This window comes from Urocampus carinirostris, chromosome 18 (assembly GCF_059441175.1).
Source record: "Urocampus carinirostris isolate Australia breed hairy pipefish chromosome 18, RoL_Ucar_1.0, whole genome shotgun sequence".
Classification (NCBI taxonomy): domain Eukaryota; kingdom Metazoa; phylum Chordata; class Actinopteri; order Syngnathiformes; family Syngnathidae; genus Urocampus; species Urocampus carinirostris.
This window is the reverse complement of record NC_142366.1, coordinates 31,423,359-31,447,796: the sequence shown is the minus strand read 5'-3', so window position 1 is coordinate 31,447,796 and position 24,438 is coordinate 31,423,359. Positions and strand designations below refer to the sequence as shown.

Below are 24,438 nucleotides of genomic sequence, written 5' to 3'. Positions count from 1 at the left end.
ATGTCGAAAATATCGAAAAATACGTAAGGGGGGGTAGTGTGTCGAAAATGTGGAAAAAAAACAAAGGGGTTAGTATGTCGAAAATATGGAAAAATACGTAAGGGGGGGTAATGTGTCGAAAATATGGAAAAAAAACAAAGGGGTTAGTATGTCGAAAATATGGAAAAATACGTAAGGGGGGGTAGTGTGTCGAAAATGTGGAAAAAAAACAAAGGGGTTAGTATGTCGAAAATATCGAAAAATACGTAAGGGGGGGTAGTGTGTCGAAAATATGGAAAAAAAACAAAGGGGTTAGTATGTCGAAAATATGGAAAAATACATAAGGGGGGGTAGTGTGTCGAAAATGTGGAAAAAAAACAAAGGGGTGAGTATGTCGAAAATATCGAAAAATACGTAAGGGGGGTAGTGTGTCGAAAATGTTGAAAAAAAACAAAGGGGTTAGTATGTCGAAAATATCGAAAAATACGTAAGGGGGGGTAGTGTGTCGAAAATGTTGAAAAAAAACAAAGGGGTGAGTATGTCGAAAATATCGAAAAATACGTAAGGGGGGGTAGTGTGTCGAAAATGTTGAAAAAAAACAAAGGGGTTAGTATGTCGAAAATATGGAAAAATACGTAAGGGGGGGTAATGTGTCGAAAATATGGAAAAAAAACAAAGGGGTTAGTATGTCGAAAATATGGAAAAATACGTAAGGGGGGGTAGTGTGTCGAAAATGTGGAAAAAAAACAAAGGGGTTAGTATGTCGAAAATATCGAAAAATACGTAAGGGGGGGTAGTGTGTCGAAAATATGGAAAAAAAACAAAGGGGTTAGTATGTCGAAAATATGGAAAAATACATAAGGGGGGGTAGTGTGTCGAAAATGTTGAAAAAAAACAAAGGGGTTAGTATGTCGAAAATATCGAAAAATACGTAAGGGGGGGTAGTGTGTCGAAAATATGGAAAAAAAACAAAGGGGTTAGTATGTCGAAAATATCGAAAAATACGTAAGGGGGGGTAGTGTGTCGAAAATGTTGAAAAAAAACAAAGGGGTTAGTATGTCGAAAATATCGAAAAATACGTAAGGGGGGGTAGTGTGTCGAAAATATGGAAAAAAAACAAAGGGGTTAGTATGTCGAAAATATGGAAAAATACATAAGGGGGGGTAGTGTGTCGAAAATGTGGAAAAAAAACAAAGGGGTTATTATGTCAAAAATATCGAAAAATTACGTAAGGGGGGTATTAACACTCCACTTATTGAAACATAAATATTTTGTTTGTTTGTTGTACATGATTCAAATTGAATCGTTTCTCCGGCGCCGTCACGAATGGCAGCCACTCCAGCAGCTCCCGTGTTATTTTCGATTGTTCTCAGTTATTTTCGATTGTTCTCAGCTTAGGGATGCTGCTGGAAAAGTGAATTTCCCTTCGAGGATGAATAAAGTATCTATCTATCTATCTATCTATCTATCTATCTAATACTATGAATTGCTACAAAAATACCACACAAATCTGACTGCAGAAATACTACCAAAATAAAACTACAGTAATCCTACAGCAATACTACAACATTATGACTATTTTGGAAATATTTCACAATTATGTCTACAGAAATACTATAATATGAGAATACTACTACAGAAATATTACGACGGAAATGTTACAAAAATACTTCTACAGAAATATTCACACAGATTTACTATAAAATACAACTATAATAATACGACAGAAATACTACAGATTTACTGCACTAAAAAAAGTATATTATGCAAATACTACAAAATACAACTGTCGAAATACTACAAAAGTACAGTAATACTATGAATTGCTACAGAAATACTACACAAATCTGACTGCAGAAATACTACAAAAATATCACGAAAATAAAACCACAGTAATCTTACAGCAATACTACAACATTATGACTACTTTGGAAATATTTCACAAATATGTCTACGGAAATACCATTAGAGTAATAATACTATACGAAAATACCACTATAGAAAAATTATGACAGAAATATTACAAAAATACTTCTACTGAAATATTAAGACAGAAATACTATAAACTACAGCAGTAGTAGTACGACAAAAAACAGATCTACTGTACTTCAAAAAATATACTATGTAAATACCTCAAAAAAACTACTGTAGAAATACTACGGAATTACTACTGAAATACTGAAAACATAAAACTACACAACAGTAATACTACAAAAAATGCGACAAAGATCTATAGGAATACAGTACTACAAAATACTATAATACAAAAATGATAGTACATAAATATTACACCAGAAATACTACGAAAGAAGTACAGCAGAAAATACTGTAATATTTACACCAATGTCTGCATTTACGTATTTTGCCTGTAGAGGGCAACAATTCATTATTACCCACGTAAAGTGTATTCGAAGAAGAAAGAATTGTCGCTTTCCATATCCTTATTTGGTAGAGGGAATTTCACCCCAGTAATAGTCGCAGGAACCGTTCGACGCTTTTAAAGTACTTTTATACGAATTTTACTCCAACAGTAAGTTTGTCATTTCTATTTTCTCAGTTACAAGAATAATTTTTTTAAAACTGTTGTTTTCCAGCAGAAATGTCGAAGTCTTTAAAGAAAATCGTGGACGAGAGTCGGGAAAAGAACCTTCCCGACGTTGAAATGTGTGACAGAGGAATTTCCAATATGCTGGATATTCCCGGGCTATGTAAGAACAATTAATTCGATTTACTTTCAAACTTTTGAAAGCTTATTAAGTGAAAAATGGAAGGATAGTCGGTAGGTCATGTCGTTTTCCTCGTATCTGTTAAACTCGGGGTTGGGCTGCTATTTGGAGTCGGGGGCTTATCCTGGAAATAGTTCCCTCCATCCATTATCTGCACCGCTTATCCTCAGTAGGGTCGCGGGGGTGATGGAGCCCATCCCAGCTAAATTCGGGCAGTGGGCAGGGGACACCCTGAACTGGTTGCCACCCAATCGCAGGGCACACAGGGACAGACGATTTATATTTGTTTTTGTTTCATTTAATTGGTTTTGGAAGGCTCTCGATTAAATCATCAAAATTTATTAGGACCCTGTTACACCACAAAAAATGTATTGAATTTTTGGGAATTACTGTACTAGAATGTTTGCAGTCGAATATTTGTAGTATTTTGTCGTATTACTGTAGTTTTATATTTGCAGTATTTTTGTAATGTTGCTGCAGTATAATTTTTGTCGTTTTTCCACAGCAGTATTTTTGTAGTACTTGGGTTTGTAGCACATCTGGAGTATGTTTTAGTATTACTGTATTGTATTTTTGTAGGATATTTGTTGTAGAAATTCTGTTGCATTTGTCGAAACTTTTGTAGGATTTTTGCAGTCCAATATATTTGTAGTGGTTCCATGTAGTATTTTTTTTCAGTCATATTTTGTAGTATTACTGTAGTTTTATTTATGCAGTATTTTTGTATTATTGCTGTAGTATTATTTTTGTAGTTTTCCATAGCAGTATTTTGTAATATTGCTGCAGTATTATTTTTGTAGTTTTTCCATAGCAGTATTTTTGTAGTACTTGGGTAGTAGAATGTTTGTAGCACATCTGGAGTATGTTTTAGTATTACTGTATTGTATTTTTGTAGGATATTTGTTGTAGAATTTTTGTGGCATTTGTCGAAACTTTTGTAGGATTTTTGCAGTCCGATATATTTGTTGTAGTTCCATGTAGTATTTTTTCAGTCATATTTTGTAGTATTTTGTAGTTTTATTTATTCAGTATTGTTGTATTATTGCTGCAGTATTATTTTTGTAGTTTTTCCAAAGCAGTATTTTTGTAATATTGCTGCAGTATTATTTTTGTTGTTTTTCCATAGCAGTATTTTTGTAGTGCCTTGGTAGTAGACTGTTTATAGTATATCTGTTGTGTGTTTTAGTAATACTGTAGTTTTTCTTGTTTGTAGTATTTTTTTTTGCATTTGTCAAAATTTTTGTAGTATTTTTGCAGTCGAATATTTTTGTTGTAGTTCCGTGTAGTATTTTTTTCAGTCATATTCTGTTGTATTTTGTAGTATTACTGTAGTTTTATTTATGCAGTATTGTTGTATTATTGCCGCAGTGTTATTTTTGTAATTTTTCCATAGCAGTATTTTTGTAGTACTTGTGTTGTAGAATGTTTGTAGCACATCTGGAGTATGTTTTGGTATTACTGTATTTGTATTTTTGTAGTATATTTATTGTTGTATTTTTGTTGCATTGGTCGAAATATTTGCATTCGAATATTTTTGTCGTAGTTCCATGTAGTATTTTTTCAGTCATATTTTGTAGTAATACTGTAGTTTTATTTATGCAGTTTTGTTGTATTATTGCTGCAGTATTATTTTTGTAGTTTTTTCATAGCAGTATATTTGTAGTACTTGGGTAGTTGAATGTTTGTAGCACATCTGAATATGTTTTACCATCACTGTATTTGTATTTTTGTAGTATATTTTTAGTAGCATTTTTGTTGCATTTTTCGAAATTTTTGTAGTAGTTCCATGAAGTATTTTTTTCAGTCATATTTTGTAGTATTACTGTAGTTTTATTGATGCAGTTTAGTTGTTGCTCCAGTATTATTTTTGTAGTTTTTCCATAGCAGTATTTTTTTAGTACTTGGGTAGTAGAATGTTTGTAGCATATCTGTAGTATGTTTTAGTATTACTGTATTTGTATTTTTGCAGTATATTTTTGTATTGTTTTTGTTGGATTTGTCGAAATTTTTGTACACACAGAGACAAAAATTGGGATTTTGTTATAATTTTAGATTAGATTATCTAACAAAATATATTAGTATTTTGTATAGCACAAAATATAAGATGTATCTTTGTATGCACAGTATTACTTTATCGCATTAGATTTTAAACATATTCATAATTTGGACCTGTATTTAACTATATTCTTGTCTTTCTAGTCACATTGTCTAACATCACTCAATTGGTTTTGAGTCACAACAAACTCACAGGTAAGCTCTTATTTTGTCATTTGTTAAATAACAATATTGCTGTACGAGCGTTTATACTTGATTTCATTCGTTTAATGTGTTTTTTTTTTTTTTTTTTGTTCGGTATCACAAATTTGATGCAGTTTGTTGACGATTTTGGAGCCCGCGGTGGAGTTTTTGTCAAATTTTAGCACATCTTTAGCACAGGGGGAGGGGCTTGATGGCCAAGATTCCTTTGGACTGATTTATTTATGATGTAATGAGAAATGTAGAAGTTATTTAGAAAAACATTCCATGCATACATTCTTATGTCGAGGTATCACCGTCTCTGTAATCAACAGTAAACCCTGCAAATAGACGGGGGGCCCCGAACAAGACTAAAACGTTTTTGTTGTTTGATGTAGATAGATAGATAGATGGATGGATAGATACTTTATTCATCCCCATAGGGAAATTCACACTTCCAGCAGTATCCTTGTGTTGAAAAATAAAATAATAAAATAAAGATATAGAACACAAAAACACCCAATATAACGAGTATTTAAATAGTGCTACAGAAAATACACACTGTCATAGAAATAGGGTAATATGCAAATGTGGGGTTGGGGTTTAATGTGGGCTTTTACTCCCCCGGGTGGAGTTAAAGAGCCTCATGGCATGAGGAAGAAATGATCTCCTCAGTCTGTCCGTGGAACAAGACTGTGACAGAAGTCTGTCGCTGAAGCTGCTCTTCTGTTTGGAGATGATGCTGTGTAGTGGATGTCCAATGTATAATTTATTGTCTCAGCATACTTTGAATTAAACCCTATAAAGCAGGGGTGTCAAACTCATTTTAACTCTGGGGCCACACGATAGAACAAACATTCTGTCGGGGGCTGGACTTGTAGATTAAAGAGAAAGAAAAAGAGAGATAAAGAAATAAGAGAAAGAGGGAGGGAAAAGGAGAGACGACGGGACAAAGAAAGAAGAAGAGAGAGAGGGAGAGATCGTGAGAAACAAAAGATAAAAAGTCGTGAGAGGGGGAAAAGAAAGAGAGAGGAAGAAAGAAATCCAAAGAGAAATAGAAAGACAGAAGGAGAGAAAAGAGAAAAGAAAGCACGAAGGGTATGAAGAGAGAAAGATAAAAGAGTGAAAAGGAAAAAAGGAAGTTAGAGCAAAAGAGGTTAAAAGACACAGAGAAAGATACAAAGAGCAACAAAGGAAGAGAAAAAGAGAGACACACAGAGTGAAAGAGACAGAGTGGGAGAAAAGGGGTGGAAAAGAGAGAGAGAAATAAATAAATACAAGTACAGTGTCTTTGTCAGAGGCACCTGGCTTTGGCAACATCAAGTTGACCTATTTCAACCTGCAGCTTGTTTTTCTCTTGCGCTTCTCTGAGTGTTGTCTCGCCGGATTCAATCCCTTAGCGGGCCTGACTTGGCCCGCCGGCCGCCTGTTTGACACCTGTGCTTTAAAGCATATTTCTATATGTATAACTAAGCTCATTTCTTGTTTTCCAGCGGTGCCTCCTAATATATCCGAGTTGAAAAATCTCGAGGTTCTCAACATGTTCAACAACCAAATCGAAGAATTGCCAATTCAATTAAGCAGCCTTCAGAAGTTGAAACACCTTAATCTTGGGTATATTACACATACATATTTCATACGTACAAAATATGCTTTTTTTGGGACTGTATGTACAAGTACCTCATTTGCACCAGGTTCACAAGTGTTTTTGTCTTTATATAGTTTGAAAACGTTATATTGCAAGGTGTTTATTAGCTGTTAAGTCATGTTTATTTGTCACGCTCTTAATCACAAAAAGTCTTAAAGGGCTGGACAGAATATCTTTACACCGTTACTACACAAATACGTCCACAGAAATACGACAAAGATATTGCAGAAATACTTAAAAAATACTACCACAAAAAGTTACAAAAACACATCTACTGTAATAATATAGAATACTTCAGCAATAATACTATAATACAGAAATACTGAAAAATACTTCTACAGAAATAGTACAGTAATACTATAATGTCAGAATTCTGCTAGAGAAATACTACAAAATACGGTGGGAATACTACAAAAATACTTATACATAAATGGTGCGAAAATACATCTACAGTCATAATAACAAAAGTCGACAGAAATACTACAAAAAAATATTGCAGAAATACTTCAAAAATACTACCACAAAAAGTTACAAAAATACAGCTACAGTAATAATACAAAATACTACCAAAATACTACAGCAATAATACTATCATACAGAAATACTGCAAAATACTATCATACAGAAATACTGCAAAATACTACTACAGAAATACTACAGTAATAATATAATATCAAAATTCTAGAGAAATACTGCAAATTCTGCGGAAATACTGCAAAAATACTTATACAGAAATGGTACAAAAATACATCTACAATAATAATTACCAAATTTGACTGAAATACTTCAAAATACTACAGGGAGTAATAATATACAGAAATACTACTACAGAAATACTGCAGTAATACTATAATATCACAATTCTGCTACAGAAATACTACAAAATTCTGCAGGAATACTGCAAAAATACTTATACAGAAATGGTACAAAAATACATGTACAGTAATAACAAAATTCGACTAAAATACTTCAAAATACTACAGCAATAATAATATACAGAAACACTACTTCAGAAATACTTAAAAAAATATACTACCCTACACATGGAAGAGTACATCAAAAATAACAACATACTAAACTAAAATTCTACCAATAAATCCAGCAAAATACGTCAAAAATTAACCTAGAGTATTTCTAAAAAATAATACGGTAATACTACTAATTAATACCACAGTAATACTATAAAACAAAAATATTACTACAGAAATATTACAGAAATACCACAGAACTGTACTACAAGAATGCTGTATTGTCTAAAGAATGTGGACGTTATAGCACAGAGAATAACTCTATTGTGGGCTTGTTATCAGAGAAATATATGCATTACTATAGGGTTAGTACAAGTGCTTGAAATCCTTGAAAATGCTTGATTTCTAATGTTGTTTCTTCAAGGACTGATAAGTGCTTAAATTTGGGATAAGGCGCTTGTAAATGCGCTTGAAATTTTTGCCATGTTTGTCAACAAGTCTGCTTAAAAATGACGCCTGCGCTGCTCTCTACTGGCTTTGCTTGGCTATTGCATATCTTCTACCCTCATGATAGACTACAGCTGGCATTAGTTAATATGGCGTTGTCCTGTGAAGCGTCATCGCCCCCTAAGGGTTTGAGCTAAGGAGACCGGTGCATGCCACACCTAAACAGGGTCAGATTACACTAGGCAAGCCTCTTTTTGTTCGACCCTGACCCCAACCGTTTTTTTGCTCCCGTCTGTCCCCGGCTTCGACCCCGCTTTTGATCCTGATCACGTCTACTCTCCCGTCCCGGCTTTCGACCTTTTTTGTCCTCAACCACGTCTACTCTTCTTTTCCTGGCTTACGACTCGCTTCCGACCCCGACCACGTTTTTGCTCTCCTGTCCCGGCTACCGACCCGTTTTTCCGTTCCAGACACCGCCATCGCACGCCACGGAAGTCCCTCTTTCGCGTTGAGAGCGACCTGCTTTCGGCAATCACCAGATCGTGGGTGCAACCCTTTCCCTTCTTCCAATAAAACAGAGAGAAACGTAACGCAAGTGGGTCTTGTCTCCATTCTGGTCCTGACAACCACATGATTCACACCAGATTCTTTCTTTTAATGGTACCAGAAAAATTGGCTTTAAAAGTGCTTGAATTAGGGCATGAAAAAGGAGTACAAACCCTGTTTGGCCCACAAAACCCCTTTTATCTTACTTTGCTCCATCTCCATGGTTATTCACGTGTAGCAGGGAGTAAGTGAATGTATAACTGTCCTTCCCGTGTCTTTGATAAAAGAACTGCTGATATTTTTGTGCAGGATGAACCGTCTATGCAACTTGCCACGAGGGTTTGGTTCTTTGCCCGCGCTAGAAGTTCTGGACCTCACCTACAATAACTTGAATCACAATTCCTTGCCTGGAAACTTCTTCTACCTCAGTGAGTGAATATCCGTGCAAACACAAACATTTCTTGGACCTGTTAGGTTTTAAATATTAAAATGTATCGTTAACCAAATTGTTCGAATTAGTTATCTGACTCCATTAACCAAACACAACCTACATTCAACCATCAATGCGCGCTTGTTTCTTGAGGGAATAGCCGACATTTTTACACGGGGGCAGATTTAATTTCTTTAACAATTTAACTAAGTGTACTCCATCGAAAATGGCCGAATTAGATAGATAGATACTTTATTCATCCCCGCAGGGAAATTCACATTTCCAGCAGCATCCCTGAGCTGAGAACAATACAATAATAAAGCAAAAGGAATAAAATATACAAATACCCAATGTGACGTGCTAATACCCACTGTAGCGTGTTGTATAGAGTATTTAAATAGTGCTACATAAAATACACACTGCAATAAAAGTACGGTAATATGCAATGTAGGGGTGTGGTTTAATGTGGGCCTTTACTCTGTCTGGGTGGAGTTAAAGAGCCTCATGGCATGAGGAAGAAAAGATCTCTTCAGTCTGTCCCTGGTACAAGACAGTGACAGCAGTCTGTCGCTGAAGCTGCTCTTCTGTCTGGAGATAATGCTGAATTAGTCGAGTTAGTGTCGTCGGAGTCTCTGGCGAACCTCTCTTCAAGTCCTCCAGCCTTCTACTCTCGGCCCACATCTTTCTGCTAGATGGTGTCCCGGCTCCTCCCATGGGCGTGCCAGGGAAGCCCCACGTGGGCTCCACCATCTCGCCTCGATGTCTGGAAAACTCAAAACAGCAGAGCGTTTCTCTAAACATTGCCTGCCGTCCTCCGTCATCAGAGCCCCTCCGCGTCTGGATGCGCGGATTATCTTATAGATAAATAGATACTTTATTCATCCCCGTAGGGAAATTCACATTATCAGCCTCACGTCCTGTTCCCACCATTCCTGTAAACAATATTTTCCACTAGGTTGCACTGACCTCGCACCACAGCCCCGCCAGCAAATATCTTTTGCATCAAATGTAATTTGTATTTGATCGTACAAAATCCTTTATAGTCAAATGTATAAAATCCTTCAGACCGGTTGTCGCTGGCTAGTGTTTCGATACCTGTTTAGTCAAAGAATCGCAGTAATCGATGAACCGGTAAGTTATCATAGTTTTGCGCGGCTTGGAACGGATTAGCGCATTTCCGTTGAAAAGGCGTCTCTACTTACAAATGTTTCAGGTTACAAAGCTACTCTTGTGATGCGAATTGTGAGCAAAGCATATCGTCCCGTTCCTCGATTTTAGTGATATTGCCTTTGAGAAATACCTTTCAGACGGGTCTCTGATGATGATCTTGATTTTTGTTCCACAGCAACCCTTCGTGCTCTTTATCTGAGCGATAATGATTTTGAAGTCCTGCCAGCCGATATTGGAAAGATGACCAAGCTCCAAATAGTAAGTTAAACGCAAAAGCTATGTCATGAAACTTGTGTTGTGACAGCGGGAGGAACTGTCAATCAACTTTTAATGTCCCATTTAAGGACCCTTGAGAACGACAGAGAAGATTATCACTCAGTGTTCGTACAGGTGCTTGAAATCCTTGAAAATGCTTAAATTCTTTGTTTTCAAGGCATGGAAAAGACTCGAATTTCAGTCTTCAACTGAAAATGCGTAAAATTGTTGCCACTGTCATGTTTCTTGAAGGTCTGGTTTGATAAACCACCCAACAAATGAAGAAAAATTGAAAAAGGTGGATGAAAGTGACACTGACACGCCTGCTCTAGTGGCTTGTCATCATGGCGTACCGGTAGCAACCAAGAAGACAGCTCTATTTAGAAAACCAGTTCTTCTGGCTCAGTTCACTTTGGATCCTCAGATTTTTGTTTTTTTAACGAAATATTATCAAAAATAATAAAACATAATTAATTATAGTAATTTCATATGTTTTAAAGCGGATCCTTGAAAACACAGGAAATATATATATTAAAATATTAACTTATCTACTAAAAAATAAAAGTGTTGGCTTTTTACACACTACACAAGAACGAAGCCAATTGACAGGCTTAAGTATTTATTTAACAAATAAAGGTAAACATTTTTTACAAATAACTTCTTTACTGTGAAATTATAATTTTAAAAATAATCCACAACTGATCCATTTTACATGATACTTTTATCACCATTGTGTAATGAAAAACTTCATTTTCCTTCCGGTTCTGGCCTACATAAACCATATTTTTGCATTATCAAACATTTTTGACCAAGCATTAGGGAACGCCAAAGACCCGATTGTGGCTCTAAAGCAAGTTTAGCAGGTTGAGAATCCAACTTTGTTGGCGATAGAAAGCGTCTTCCTCTGTTCAGCCAATCGGAATGCAGTACACAATGTCCAATGGAAAACTGCAATAAGTAAAACACAGTAAGGCAAGGGATTACTGTATTTTGTTTCGCATTCCCGATTTTTATATTCAAGCTAAGTCCTGATGAATTCATTTTAGTCTTTTGTCGACGTCGTGGTTATTTGATCGAAACCGCATTTCCGTCTTCTTCAGTTGAGCCTACGGGACAACGATCTGATCTCACTGCCGAAGGATATCGGAGATTTGGTTCAACTCAAGGAGCTTCACATCCAGGGCAATCGACTGACAGTACTACCTCCGGAACTTGGTAATTGGGATTTCCGTTTCTTTAAAATGAGGATTTCGATTCAGGATAAGGTTCATTTGATAATTTGTACAGCACAGACTTCTTCTACGTGAAATCCAAGATTTTGAGTTTAGCTTTTAAATAACATCAGTGGAGGTCTGGAATTCAGGCTATCCAACTCTCTTTTTGATTTTCATGAAACAAAATGATCTCCATAAAATTGTTTTGTATTGTTTTGGGATTAAAGCAAAAAAAAAAAATAGAAGAGACGTTTGGGACCTGAGAGTTATTGAAGTTGCGTGTGCATTGTAGAAACAGAATGGCAGAATTCATGTCAGTTTATAGCAGCCCATTGACACAAAAAGGTCGTGGATCGGAACAGCTAAAAGAAAACACAAAGATAAACTTTACTTTCGTCATCAAATTCAGCCCCCCAAAAAATTCTTCTGATCACTGCTGGATTTCTGGAAAATGTGGGCTTGAAAGTGCTTGAAAAATGCCTAAATTCAGCCACGCACGTTTGACACCTATGTGACGGAGACATTTTGTAAGTATGGTGCCTTTGGATTTTCTCGCAGGTCACCTGGACCTGACGGGACCCAAGCAAGTCTTCAAAGCGGAGAACAATCCCTGGGTGACTCCCATCTCCGACCAGTTCCAATTGGGGGTCTCCCACGTTTTCGAATACGTTCGCTCCGAGACCTACAAATAGTAGGGATACACCTACAGTACACTGCACCCAATTGTTAGAAATGCCTTTCCCTCACTCGTACAGCTTCGCTAGATTTCGCTTCTTCTTTTCTTTCTTTCGGACTTTCTTTGGCTTTCTTTCTCTTTCTCGGTCGTTTTCTTTATCTTTCACTCACTTTCTCTTTCTTGTTCCTTCTTTCTATCTTTATCTCTTTTTCTCTTTTTCTTCCTCTTTTTATCCCTCTCTTACAGTCTCTCTTTCTCTGTTTTTCTTTATTTTTCTCTTTCTCTTTGTCTTTTTCTCTCGCTTTCTTTCCCTCACTGTTTCAATCTCTCACTCTTTTTATCTCCATCTCTTGTCTTTTTCTTTTTCCACTGTCTCATTCTCTCACTCTTTCTTCCTCTTTGTTATTTTCTTTGTCTTTCTCACTCACGTTCTCTTTCTACTTTTCTGTCTTTATCCGTTTCTTTCTCTTTCTTTCTCTGTTTAGCTCTCTCAATTACTTTATTTTTCTGTGTTTTGAGTTCTCTTTCTCCCTTTCTTTCACTCTTTTTTTCTTTTGATCCATCACTGATTCTGTAGCGCCCCTACGGCATACATTTCGACCTAAGAAGCAAACACCTTCGTTTACTGAAGAAACCAGGTCACTCAAACAAGGTTGCAGGAAACTTGAACAAACTGTCTCTCTTTTTTCTTTTTTTAAAATTCTCTATCTTTTTCTCTTTGTTGTTCTCTTTCTTTATCAAATTCTTTCTCACTGTCTCCAATTCTTTATCTCCTTCTCTTTCTCTCCTTGTTGTCTTCTTTCTCTTTCATTTGCTTCCTCCATCTCCCTTTTTCTCTATCTTTGTTTTATCTTTCTTTCTCTCCCTCTTTCTCCCTTTCTCTTCATTTAACTCTTTCTTTTTTTCTCTCTTTCATGTGGCCTCATATGCTGCATAGCCTCGATGCAAGCGAAATATTTATCAAACCAACATATTTGGATGAGTTAGGATTGAACTATTCGAACACAATCTGTTCTTCGTAAATAAAGTTTCCTTTTCCCCCCTTTTTAGTCTCTACGGCCGACACATGCAGGCCAACCCGGAACCACCCAAGAAGAACAGCGACAAGAGCAAGAAGATGAGCCGCAAACCCTTGGCGGCCAGGAACAAATGAGACGCTCCGTCTGGCTCATTTTTAGACGGACAAACTGCATGTGCCTTCGCCAGCTTCATTTCAAAACAATCGACTGCTTTACGGGAACTTCTCTCCAAGACTTTTGTCTTCGTTTTTTCCAAAACCTTCCCGTTATTCGTCTTTAATGAGAAAGTGTCACATGGAGGCATTGTAAAACTGTTACATCGGCCTTTCGACATTTTTACTTTCATTTGAATATAGATATATATTCATCTATTTGTCTTATCTCTGTATCTGTCTATATTTCTATCTCTCGCTCTCTCTCTGTCTATCTCCCTATCTCTCTCTGTCTCTCTATTTATCTATCTCTATCTATATATACAGTATATATATATATATATATATATATATATATATCTGTCTATCTCTCTGTCTATCTGTCTATATCTCTATCTGTCTTTCTAACTGTTTATCTCTCTCTCTCTGTCTATCTCTATCTATATATCTATCTCTCTATCCCTCAGTCTGTCTATTGCTCTCTCTCTCTCTTTATCTAACTATCTCTATGTCTATATCTCTCTATCTGTCTATCTCTCTATCTGTTTATCTGTCTATCGCTCTCTCTCTGTCCATATCTCTATATCTATCTTTATTTCTATATCTAATATATGGTGAATGAGGGAGTGTGAGAGTAATGGTGAGCAAGTGAGTTAGGACGAGTGAGAAATTGAATGAGTGAGTGAGTGAGTGAGTGAGGGACAGAGATCACGCGGGTGAGACGTATTGTCAAAATCAACATTTTTGAAACCGTTAATTTCATCACGATTTTTTTTTTTGGTGTATATTCGATCACTTTCCAAGCGCTTCAGGTCACCGCGGTGATTGATACAGTATATCATCTTCCCCTACGGTCGGCCTCATTGTAGATCTCGCGTTTCACGTATGCACTTCTTCTCATAATTAACAAGTCAAGTTTCTTGAAAACATTGATTCTATTGACCCTTTGCAGACATGTGACGACACCATGACGGACGGCGGTAAACCTTAGTGAACCGTGGACGAAACCAGGAAACGGTAAACAAAAACAACAACAAAAAGCTTTGATATTCAACACTAATGGCAATGACTAGTCAAACCAATATTGTGCAGCTATCGGATGAGGTAGCTCACCTCGACGGAAAGTAAAAAAGCACTGTTTAGAGAAACTGAAGATAAGATTAGCAATGCTAGCTACTTATGTTACCAAAGCCTCCAGTCTGCCTGACTTCAGTCCACTCGATCCCTACCACAATATTGTAAATGGAGTATCCCCATACACAGGTGATGATTTAAAAACAGAATGCAATAAATGGCGTTCCCTTTTTGCCATATCTTCTCTCTGCGTATTTTTTGGGGCAACACCCAACGACGGTCTCTCCAAATGGTGCTTTCCAGGGATCAACTGATATGAGTTTTTCAGGGCCAATTCCGGTTATTAGTTTTGAGAGGAGGCCAATAGCCGATATTCATTTGCTGTAAAAGTTTTAAAATTGGCGTAAGAAATTTTTAATAATACGAAAAGAATAAGACTTACATAGCACTATGAGACTGAAACCTTTTACATTTAATAAATTAGAATTTTAACATAATTAAAATAGGTAATCTGTCACTTAAAACCAAAAACTAACAGTGCAGGAGATAAAATTATGCTTAGCAGAATCTTGTATAAATGTACATAAAAAACTAAAATAGCTCCCTGATTTTTTTTTAATAAACAAACAAAATACAACAAACATGTCTTAAATTAACTTAAAACAAATAGTGCGTCTAAATATCAACGGGGCACTCCTGTTTTAGAGCCAAATTGATGAACTCGTGTTATGCTAACAGCTAATTACTCAGACTTTCACTTTAACCTGCTTTTTATTGTCTCAATCACAAACACACATGCTTGATTGGCAAACTAATGTTATGATAAGAGCTAATCTATCAGTCCCCATCTGTATGTGTCTCCCTAAAGCAAGTCAACTACACTTTTTACGCCATCCCCCAATCACTTTTCAGGAACAAGTTAGCTGAGCTGTAGCTCCCTTATTATTCCTGCCTTGATGGCTCCGCCCCCCCGTTGCCTATCCAATCAGAAGGCGTGGGGTGGATAGCGACAATAGAGAAGGAGGGGAGGCAAGAAACCTTATAATCAACTCATCTAAGGAATAAAAATGCAGATACCGATGTCTGTCAATTTCCCAAATATCGATCCGGATAATCGGCCGACCTCTCGTGCTTTCTGTAGTCCGTCATGATTCTCGTTCTGCAACGTGGCAAAAGGGTCAATAGAACATTTTCTTATTTATTTTGGAATACATTTACTTTTTCTTACCCGGGTTAAGAGTAATTCCGGAATATTTACAACTCTGGACTCGAGAACATTCATCTGCTTACACTTCAAATAATTTGCTTGTGTAGTTTATTGTATCATACGTTTTTCTTAGTTATAACTAATCTTAGCTTTGTGGTTTGTTGAGTGAAACCTCACACTTTGATTTTTGCTATTTTATATTATTCTATTTTAATGAATGCATATTAATAAAACGTATGGTCAAAAACATATCGGTATAGTAATCCTTCTGACGATTATAATACTGTATGGGATTCCACTTTCGGGCAGACCTGTTTTTTGCAATGTCAAGCTGATCAAAAAATGTCGAAACATGTGAATTGAATGTTTTAAATTAATGACATTGATTTAATTATCTGGCAGATACTGGGTGAATGTGGGTTGGTAGGACCTGATTTTGCATGTTCAAATCAAAGAGCGGCGTGACAACTCCTTCCTGGCCAGACGGGAGCCAGGGTGCCTGCCACTTCGCAATTCTGTTTGAAAGAAGCCAGCGAGCTGACAAGAGGTCTGGCTCACATGAGGCCAGCCAAGCAGGCAAGAGGTCCAGTTGAATGAGCAGCACCGGGCCAAATACCGGCCGGCACATGATCGAACAGGTTCTGATCCAGTCCCAGCTTATTCCAGCGACGGCTTCAAAACACTGCATTCGATGGTCCTCATCTCTTCCAGATCTCCAGCCTTGAGGGTTCCTCGCCGCTCGACTGCCGAGGACATCCAGGTTGGGCCTTCACCTTCATCTGACCAAAACCATCATCCATCTCATGGTGCTAGGCAGGGTTGGGTAGGGTTACTTTAACTGGATTACTTTCAATGACTTTTGGATGACTCCAATAGCAAATATGCTAATAAAAGACAAAAGAAACTAAATATGAATAAAATGATGACTCACAACACGTGGTAAGCTTTCTCTCCTGGCTTTGATCTCTGGCAAGACTAACTTAAAATGCGACAAACATAATGAAAATAAAATCCAAGAAGCTTGCCAACATCATTTTTGCCGTTCCATGTATTCCGTTACTCCCCAAGCCTTTCTTTTTTATTCACTCTCTGTGTCACCTGCTCTTTCTTTCTCATTCTTTTCTCTTTCTCTTTTTTTCTTTTTCTCTTTCCCACTCTCTCTTGCGTCTCTCTGTTTTGTCTCTTCTTCCTGTTGCTGTCTGTCACCTCTTCTCTCTTTTTTTTTCTCTGCCTCTCATTTCTCTCCCCCTCTTTCTCTCCCTGTCACTCTCCTTTCTGTCTTCTCTCTTTTTTCTCACTCTTTCTTTCTCTCTCACTCTTTCTTTCTCTCATTGCATCTCTCTTTTTCTTTCTTTGTCTCTTCTCTCTGTCACTTTTTTCTCTGCCTCTCTTTCTCCTTATTTCTCTCTACCTCTTTCTTTCTCTCTGCGTCTCTTTTTCTTTCTTTTTGTCTATTTTTATGTCCCTTTATTATTTCGTTCCTTCTCTCACTTTTTCTTTCTTATTGCATCTCTCTTTTTCTTTCCATGTCTCTTCTTTATGTCACCTCTTCTCTCCGTCTCTTTTTTTCCTCTGCCTCTCTTTCTCCTTATTTCTCTCTCCCTCTTTTTCTATGTCACTCTCCTCTCTGTCTTTTTCTGTCTCTTTTTCTTTCAATTTTTCTCCTCTTTCTTTCTTTCTCTTGAATCTTTTAGTCTGGCTCCTGCAAAAGTGCTTTCTTCTAGCATGTGGCCCCTGATCTCAGATGAGTATAGCACCCCTGATATATGGATGTATGCATTTGTTTTGCCTTCTTTATATAAGCTTTTAATCTGTGCCTCTAAAATAGTGTCATTTTTGCTATGCATTATGGCTCTTTTGACATTTTGGCTGCACTAAAGGACCAGTGAGTCAAAAGATTGTGCAGTTGGCTGTAGAGCGTTGGGTGCAAAGAAAGTCGCTGGTGATTTCCCTGTAACCCTGGACCTCAGTCAGGCGGCTTCCTGTGAAAACAAAATGGTAGCTTTGGGATTTTTGTTACTTCCCTATTCATCTGTTGTTATAAGTAATAGTTGTTGCTCAAAAATTGGACAATTCGAAGTTAAGCCTTCGAATTACAGTGATACCTCTGACTAATGGATTTGTCCATTACACAATTTTAAACGAGCAAAATATACGTATGTTATTCAGGGTTCGTACGGGTGCTTGAAATCCTTAGAATTCTAATGTTGTTTTGTCAAAGTCAGGAAAATGTTTGAAATTGTTGCCATGTTTCTTGGAAGTATGTGTCAAGACAGGACCCACTTGCGTTTCTCACAAGTATTATTGGAAGAAAGAGAGTTGCGCCGACGATCTGGTGATTGCTGGACACAAGAAGCAGGTAGCTCTGAACGCGGAAGTGGATGTCGGTGTCGGGGACGGAAAAACGGGTCAATAGCCGGGACAGGAGAGCCAAAACGTGGTCAGGGTCGGGAGCGAGTCGTAAGCCAGAATAGGAGAAAAGACGTGGTCGGGGGCAAGAAGAGGTCAAACGCCGGTACATGAGAGCAAAAACGTGGTCGGGGTTGGAAGCGAGTCGTAAGCCAGAATAGCAGAGAAGACGTGGTCGGGGACAAAAAGAGTTCGAAAGCGGGGGCATGAGAGCAAAAATGTGGTCGAAAATGAGTCGTAAGCCAGAATAGGAGAAAAGACGTGGTCAGGGACAAAAAAAGAGATCGAAAGACGGGACGGGAGAGTAGACGTGCTCAGGATAAAAAAACAAGTCGAAGCCGGAACAGACGGGAACAAAAAACAGGACAAGTGGGAGTCAGGGTCCAAAAAGGCTTGCCTAGTATTCACTGAGGTTCGCAAACGGACTGACAAAAGGGGACAGGAAGGACTGGGTACAAATACTGATCGGGAGCAGGCACAGCTGAGTCACATCAGTACTCACGACAGTGTGACTCGCTAGTCTGTTGAAAAATGCCGCAGACACTGCTTTGTGGCGGCTACGCTCTGCCACTGCGTTTCTTCTTCCCTTGGATTAACGGCGTCCGGCATTTGTTTGTACAGTGTCGTCATCAGTGTCTATCATCGCACCCAAGAGGACAGGTGAAAATCCAAAGATCCCGGGAGGCTGCCGTTTTAATGAACAACGGATAAAACCTGGAACAAGACCCAGATTTCTTCGTTGTCCCGTCAAAGAAAATAGTTTTCCAGTCTCAGGCACAGCGATAACGTGCAAACTCTGTCCAGGGAGGCCAGGCTAGTCGCTGGATCGGAACCTGGGACTTCTGAACTGCGAGACTGACGCGCTAAAACGACAACGCAAGAGTGTCTATGGCGGGAAACCGGGACGAGCTGATGCTGGCGTTGAGCGGTCTCTAGTGGTAGCAACTGGAACTACGTCAGAGGTATGAGTGTATCAATATGGCCTCACCTTCGATGAGATTGTAGAGGTTGCAGTAGTTTGCACCGTGGTCTTTAACCACGTACCAGCTCTCCGAGATGGACATGGCCTTAAAACACAACGGAGACGGAACATTTACACCAAATTCCAAATATTAGGAATGACGTGACGGCCATAGACCTGTCCCAGACCACAGCCGGCCCACACCGAGAGAAGCACAAGAGAAAAATAAGCTGCGGTTTGAAATATGTTCACTTGATGTCGACAAAGCCAGGCACCACACGCACCAGTCTCTCTTTTACTATCTAATTCTCTTTTTCTTGCCGTCTTTCTTTTTTCTCCCTTTCTCTTTTTCCTGTTTTTCTCTCGCTCTCTCTCACTCTCACCTTTCTCTTTTGCTCATTCCTTCTTTTTTTCAGCCTTTCTTTTCCACTGCCTGCATTTCTTTCCCACTCTTGTATGCTCACTTTTTTTCTTTTTCCTCATTCTTTTGATTTTTTTCTTGTTTTCATTTTCTTTTCTCTTTTTGTTCCTTTGTCTTTTCTTTCGGTTTCTTTTTCTTGCTCCTTTATTCTCCATTTCTCTCTCTGTCACGCTCTCTTCACTCTGTTCTTTTTTTTTGCCACTCTTTCTCCCTTTTCTGTATCTCTAACCTTTTCTCTTTTTCTCGCTGAATCCGTCTCCCTTGTTCTCTCTGTCTTGTTTTATCCCCCCTCTCTCTTTTTCCTTCTCTTTTTGTGTTTGCCCTTTTTCTCTTTCCCTCTCTCTTTATTCCTTTCTTTTTCTTTTTTTGTCTTTTCTTTTTTCCTCCTTTTCGCTCCCTTTTTCTCCCTTTTTCCTCTATTGTGTTCTCTCTTAATTTCTCTCTTTTTTCCTTTTTCTGTATCCTTTACCTTCTCTCTCTCTCTCTTACTCTGTCTCCCTTAATTTCTCTCTATCTTTCTCTTTTTATTCCTTTCTCTTTTTGTCTTTCTCTGTCTTTCTGTCTCTTTCTCTCTCTGTCTTTCTCCCTGTCTTTCTTTCTTTCTCTTTATTTCTCTCTCTTTCTTTCTCTCTCTCTCTCTCTCTCTCATACTCTGTCTCTCTTACTCTCTATCTGTCTCTCTTTATTCCTTTCTCTTTTTTCCCGTCTTTCTCTCTCACTCTATCTGTCTCTCTCTCTCTCTCTTCTACTCTGTCTTTCTCTCTTTCTTTCTTTCTTTCTTTCTTTCATACTCTTTCTTTTTCTCTTATCTCTTTCTTTTCTTTCTTTCTTACTCTTTCTTTTTCTCTTTCTCTCTCTGACTTTCTCTCTCTCTCTCTCTTACTCAGTCTCCCTTACTCTCTATCTTTCTCTCTTTATTCCTTTCTCTTTTTCCCCGTCTTTCTCTCTCTCTCTCTCTCTCTCTCCTACTCCGTCTCCCTTGTTCTCTTTCCCTCTTCTCTTTAATGTACCAGGTTGGGCGCCGTGAGATTATTAATTTTTTTTTTGTTGAATTTGCCCCCTTGTGCATCTCCAACGATCTTGAGAGAAACCCCGCCGGTGCCATTATGACACGGGTTGGCGGGCGAGCGGCAACTTACCGAAACGCGACAGAAGGCCCGGAGGGAAGAAGGAAGCATGCGGAAATGAAGGACGTCGGTGTATCTCTCCACCGGAGAGACGTGCTTGGCACCTATGAAGTGCGCCGAGGCCGATACTAACTGCAAAGTACAAGTATCGCAGTATACCGTTACACAGAACGAAGCAACAAAGTACTACGAATGAGAAGGTATTATTCCGTTTTGTATATTTAGCACTTACGAAGGTTTCTCAGATCATTAAACTGATTTGAATAGCACACAGAGACACGCCAGGGAAATACAATATGCATTTTCACCTCTAGAGCGATCTACCTGATTGCTTTGAAAAGTTTGTGATCCTAGCCAAATATTTTCAGGCCTGAGAGACTGCAACGAAAATGAATGCGTCAAGTCAATTTTTCACATCTAGGGTAACCTATGTGAACTGCCATCGGGCAGTAGGCGGGGGACACCCTGAATTGGTTCCTGGTATGTACATTTTCAGTGAAATACTTCCTAAAAATGTGAGTACGAACCTTGTACAAGCAGCGTTGTCCACCTTGGCGGCATCCCGCCATTGTTTCCCACTTCCTGATTTGTGAAACCAGGGATTTGCTAACGATACCGCACGGTATTCCAAAATACCTGGAGCAGATAAAAAAACAATGGAAATACTACCATGGAAATACCTCAGGAATACTTTATATAAGTACTACAAAAATATTACAGTAGAAATACTATAAATATACAACAGGAAAACTATCAAAATACTACCATGGAAATACCTCAGGAATACTTTATACTACAAAAAAAACTACTGCAGAAAATACTATAAAAATACAGCTGGAATACTAACAAATTACTACCATGGAAATACTTTTATAGAAATACTAAAAAATACCACTAAAATACATCAATTATATTGCAGATATATTATGATGTAAATACTACAAAAATACAACTAGCGTAATATTACAAAAAAATTAAGGAATACTAGAAAAATATTACAAAATAAATACTATAGAAATACTACAAATTACCCCAACAGTAATACTATAATACAAAAATATATAACAGAAATATAACGTCAGAAATACTACAAAAATACTACTACAGTAACATTAAAACAGAAATGCTACTATAATACTACCAAAGTACAACAGTTATACTACAAAATTTCTACCATGGAAAATCCTGTACTGTCAAGGAAATACTACAAAAGACTACTAGGGAAATACTAGTGAAATATAACAAAAAAATTCAACTACAGTAGTACTACAAACGTTCTACAGATATGCTGCAAAAATTCTACCATGGAAAATCCTGTACTACAAAATGACTGTCAAGGAAATACTACAAAAAGACTACTTGGGAAATACTAGAGAAATACTACTAAATAAAACTACTGTAATACTACCAAAGTACTTCAGTTATACTACAAACGTTCTACGAATATACTACAAAAATTCTACCATGGAAAATCCTGTACTACAAAATGACTGTCAAGGAAATGCTAAAAAAAACATTACTTAGGAAGTACTAGAGAAAGACTACATAATAAAACTACTGTAATACTACCAAAGTACTACGGTTATACTACAAACGTTTTACGAATATACTACAAAAATTCTACCATGGAAAATCCTGTACTACAAAATGACTGTCAAGGAATTACTACAAAAAGACTACTTGGGAAATACTAGAGAAAGACTACATAATAAAACTACTGTAATACTACCAAAGTACTACGGTTAGACTACAAACGTTCTACGAATATACTACAAAAATTCTACCATGGAAAATCCTGTACTATAAAATGACTGTCAAGGAAATACTACAAAAAGACTACTTGGGAAATACTAGAGAAATACTACAAAATAAAACTACTGTAATACTACCAAAGTACTACCGGTTATACTACAAACGTTCTACGAATATACTACAAGAAATCTACCATGGAAAATCCTGTACTACAAAATGACTGTCAAGGAAATACTACAAAAAGACTACTAAGGAAATACTAGAGAAATACTACCAAAATCCTACAGTTATACTACTAACGGTCTACGAATATACTACAAAAATTCCACCATGGAAAATCCTGTACTACAAAATTACTGTCAAGGAAATACTACAAAAACACTACTTGGGAAATACTAAAGAAATACTACAAAATAAAACTACTACAAAAGTTCTACAGATATACTACAAAAATTCTACTATTATCTACAAAATTACCCCGTAGGAAATACTCGAGAAATACTACAAAATAACACTACTACAAAACTAAATATCAAATGTAGTGTTGAAAACATATATATATATATATATATATATATATATATATATATTTCCAAAGAAATTTCTGTGTACTACTACGTTCATTCGCAGTACTTCAGCCGCTCAGTATTTCCCTTATTTGGCGAAGAAGTAACTCACCATTCTACCCGGCATTGGGCATGCAGAGGTCCGGAGAGAGCACTCTGTCGAGCGCCGCCGCTCGCCACCAGGAACAAAGTAACAAACCAAAACGCAATGTACGCAGAGTTCATGATGCGGGAAAATGTCGGCGGAAACGCTCGGAGAGGAAGGAGGCTCGGTTTGATCCCGGGACCCGGAAGTGTCATGTGCTTTCCTCCTAATTGGATTGAAATGGGACAATGGAAGGCTTTGAGGCTTCAAAGAGGGGCTCTTAAAGAGACAGTAAGAAGTGCAACACACAAGCTTTTTTCTTTGTTTCCCTATTTTTTAAGTTGTGTCTTTATTTTTTTGGGCTTCTAGTTTCTTGCTTTTTTGTTTTATTCTTCTTCTGTTCCTTGCTTTTCTTTTTTTACTTCTTTTTCTGAGTTTTTACTTTTTTTTGTTTTTTCTTCATTGGTTCTTTACCTTTCTTCTTTTGTTTCTTTTTACATAATCTTTATTTTCCTTTTTCTCTTTAATTGGTTCTTCTTTTGTTTCTTTTTTCCCTATCCTTTTGTGACTTTTTCCTTGCTTTTCGCTTTTCAAACTTCTTTTTTCCGAGTCTTTACTTTTTCATTTGCTTTTTTTTTCATTTGTTTTTTTACCTTTTTCTTCTCTTGTTGATTTGTGGTTTTCTTCCCCTTTTCTTTTTATTCTTTTGTGTATTCTATTCCTAGGTTTTTACTTCTAATTTCTTAGTTTTTCATTTTTCTTCTTTTTGTCTCTTTTTTCAATATTTTCTTCTGTTTTTTCTTCTTTTTTGTCTTTTCTTGCTTTATCTTCTTTTTTAGTTGTGTTCTCCTTTTTCATTTTTCTTTCCTGATACCCTTTTTCCTTTATTTGTGAGAAAGGAAAAAAACAAGACATTTTTTTCTTTCTTTTTCCCTTTTTCTTTCTTTTTCACATTTTTTCTTCCCTTTTCCTTTATTTTTCTCCCCATTTTTCTTTTTCTTTTCTTTTTTTCTTTTCACCATTGTTTCTTTCTATATTTTCTTTCTTTTTGTTCTTTTTTCTTTTATCATTATTTTTCTCTCTCTTTTTCTTATTTTCCTTTTGTTGTTTCAATTTCATCCAATTTGGTCTCTTCTTTCTTTTCTTTTCATTTCTCTTTTTTTAACCTTTTTTCTTCTTTATTTTGTTTTTCTTAGGTTTTTCTTTCTTTCCATTTTATCATTTTCCCCATTTTTTCTTTCCTTTTTCCCACTTTTACCTCTTCTAACCATTTTCCTTTTTTTCTCATTTATTCCTTATTTTTGCCTTTTTATTTGTTTAGTTTGTTTTTTTGACTCTTCTAGCTTTTTTCTTTATTCGTGTATTTTTTCT

At 37.0% G+C, this 24,438-nt stretch overlaps 2 protein-coding genes across 3 annotated transcripts; one reads left to right on the top strand and one right to left on the bottom strand.

Moving 5' to 3' along the window:
• Positions 1 to 2,417: 2,417 nt before the first annotated feature.
• On the top strand, positions 2,418 to 13,786 carry rsu1 (Ras suppressor protein 1). Of its 2 annotated transcripts, none has more exons than XM_088322617.1 (9): positions 2,418 to 2,509; positions 2,574 to 2,687; positions 4,905 to 4,955; positions 6,434 to 6,554; positions 8,859 to 8,977; positions 10,325 to 10,407; positions 11,505 to 11,619; positions 12,177 to 12,309; positions 13,345 to 13,786. In XM_088322617.1, the coding sequence occupies exons 2-9, from the start codon at positions 2,579 to 2,581 to the stop codon at positions 13,445 to 13,447; spliced, it is 834 nt and encodes a 277-aa protein (XP_088178743.1). In that variant the 5' UTR covers positions 2,418 to 2,509; positions 2,574 to 2,578; the 3' UTR covers positions 13,448 to 13,786. The 2 variants fall into 2 exon arrangements, with proteins under 2 accessions (XP_088178743.1, XP_088178744.1); XM_088322618.1 differs by having other exon boundaries at positions 2,421 to 2,509; positions 2,577 to 2,687.
• A 3,758-nt stretch (positions 13,787 to 17,544) lies between these two features.
• Positions 17,545 to 23,212, bottom strand: LOC148348817 (uncharacterized). Its single transcript, XM_088322715.1, has 5 exons — positions 23,095 to 23,212; positions 21,192 to 21,300; positions 20,677 to 20,796; positions 19,144 to 19,222; positions 17,545 to 17,728 (listed from the first exon to the last, which is right to left on the bottom strand). Exons 1-5 carry the CDS (start codon positions 23,205 to 23,207, stop codon positions 17,637 to 17,639), a joined length of 513 nt encoding a protein of 170 aa, XP_088178841.1. The 5' UTR covers positions 23,208 to 23,212; the 3' UTR covers positions 17,545 to 17,636.
• Between the last annotated feature and the right edge of the window lie 1,226 nt (positions 23,213 to 24,438).

Bases quoted from the DNA above. Each gene is read 5' to 3' on its own strand.
- rsu1 (XM_088322617.1), top strand. From the start codon at position 2,579: ATGTCGAAGTCTTTAAAGAAAATCGTGGACGAGAGTCGGGAAAAGAAC. The intron at 2,688-4,904 runs GTAAGAACAATT...TTGTCTTTCTAG, and splicing joins GCTGGATATTCCCGGGCTAT to TCACATTGTCTAACATCACT. The intron at 8,978-10,324 runs GTGAGTGAATAT...TTTGTTCCACAG, and splicing joins TGGAAACTTCTTCTACCTCA to CAACCCTTCGTGCTCTTTAT.
- LOC148348817 (XM_088322715.1), bottom strand. From the start codon at position 23,207: ATGAACTCTGCGTACATTGCGTTTTGGTTTGTTACTTTGTTCCTGGTG. The intron at 20,797-21,191 runs GTTCGTACTCAC...TGTACTTTGCAG, and splicing joins GACAACGCTGCTTGTACAAG to TTAGTATCGGCCTCGGCGCA. The intron at 19,223-20,676 runs GTAAGTTGCCGC...TTGTGTTTTAAG, and splicing joins GGGCCTTCTGTCGCGTTTCG to GCCATGTCCATCTCGGAGAG.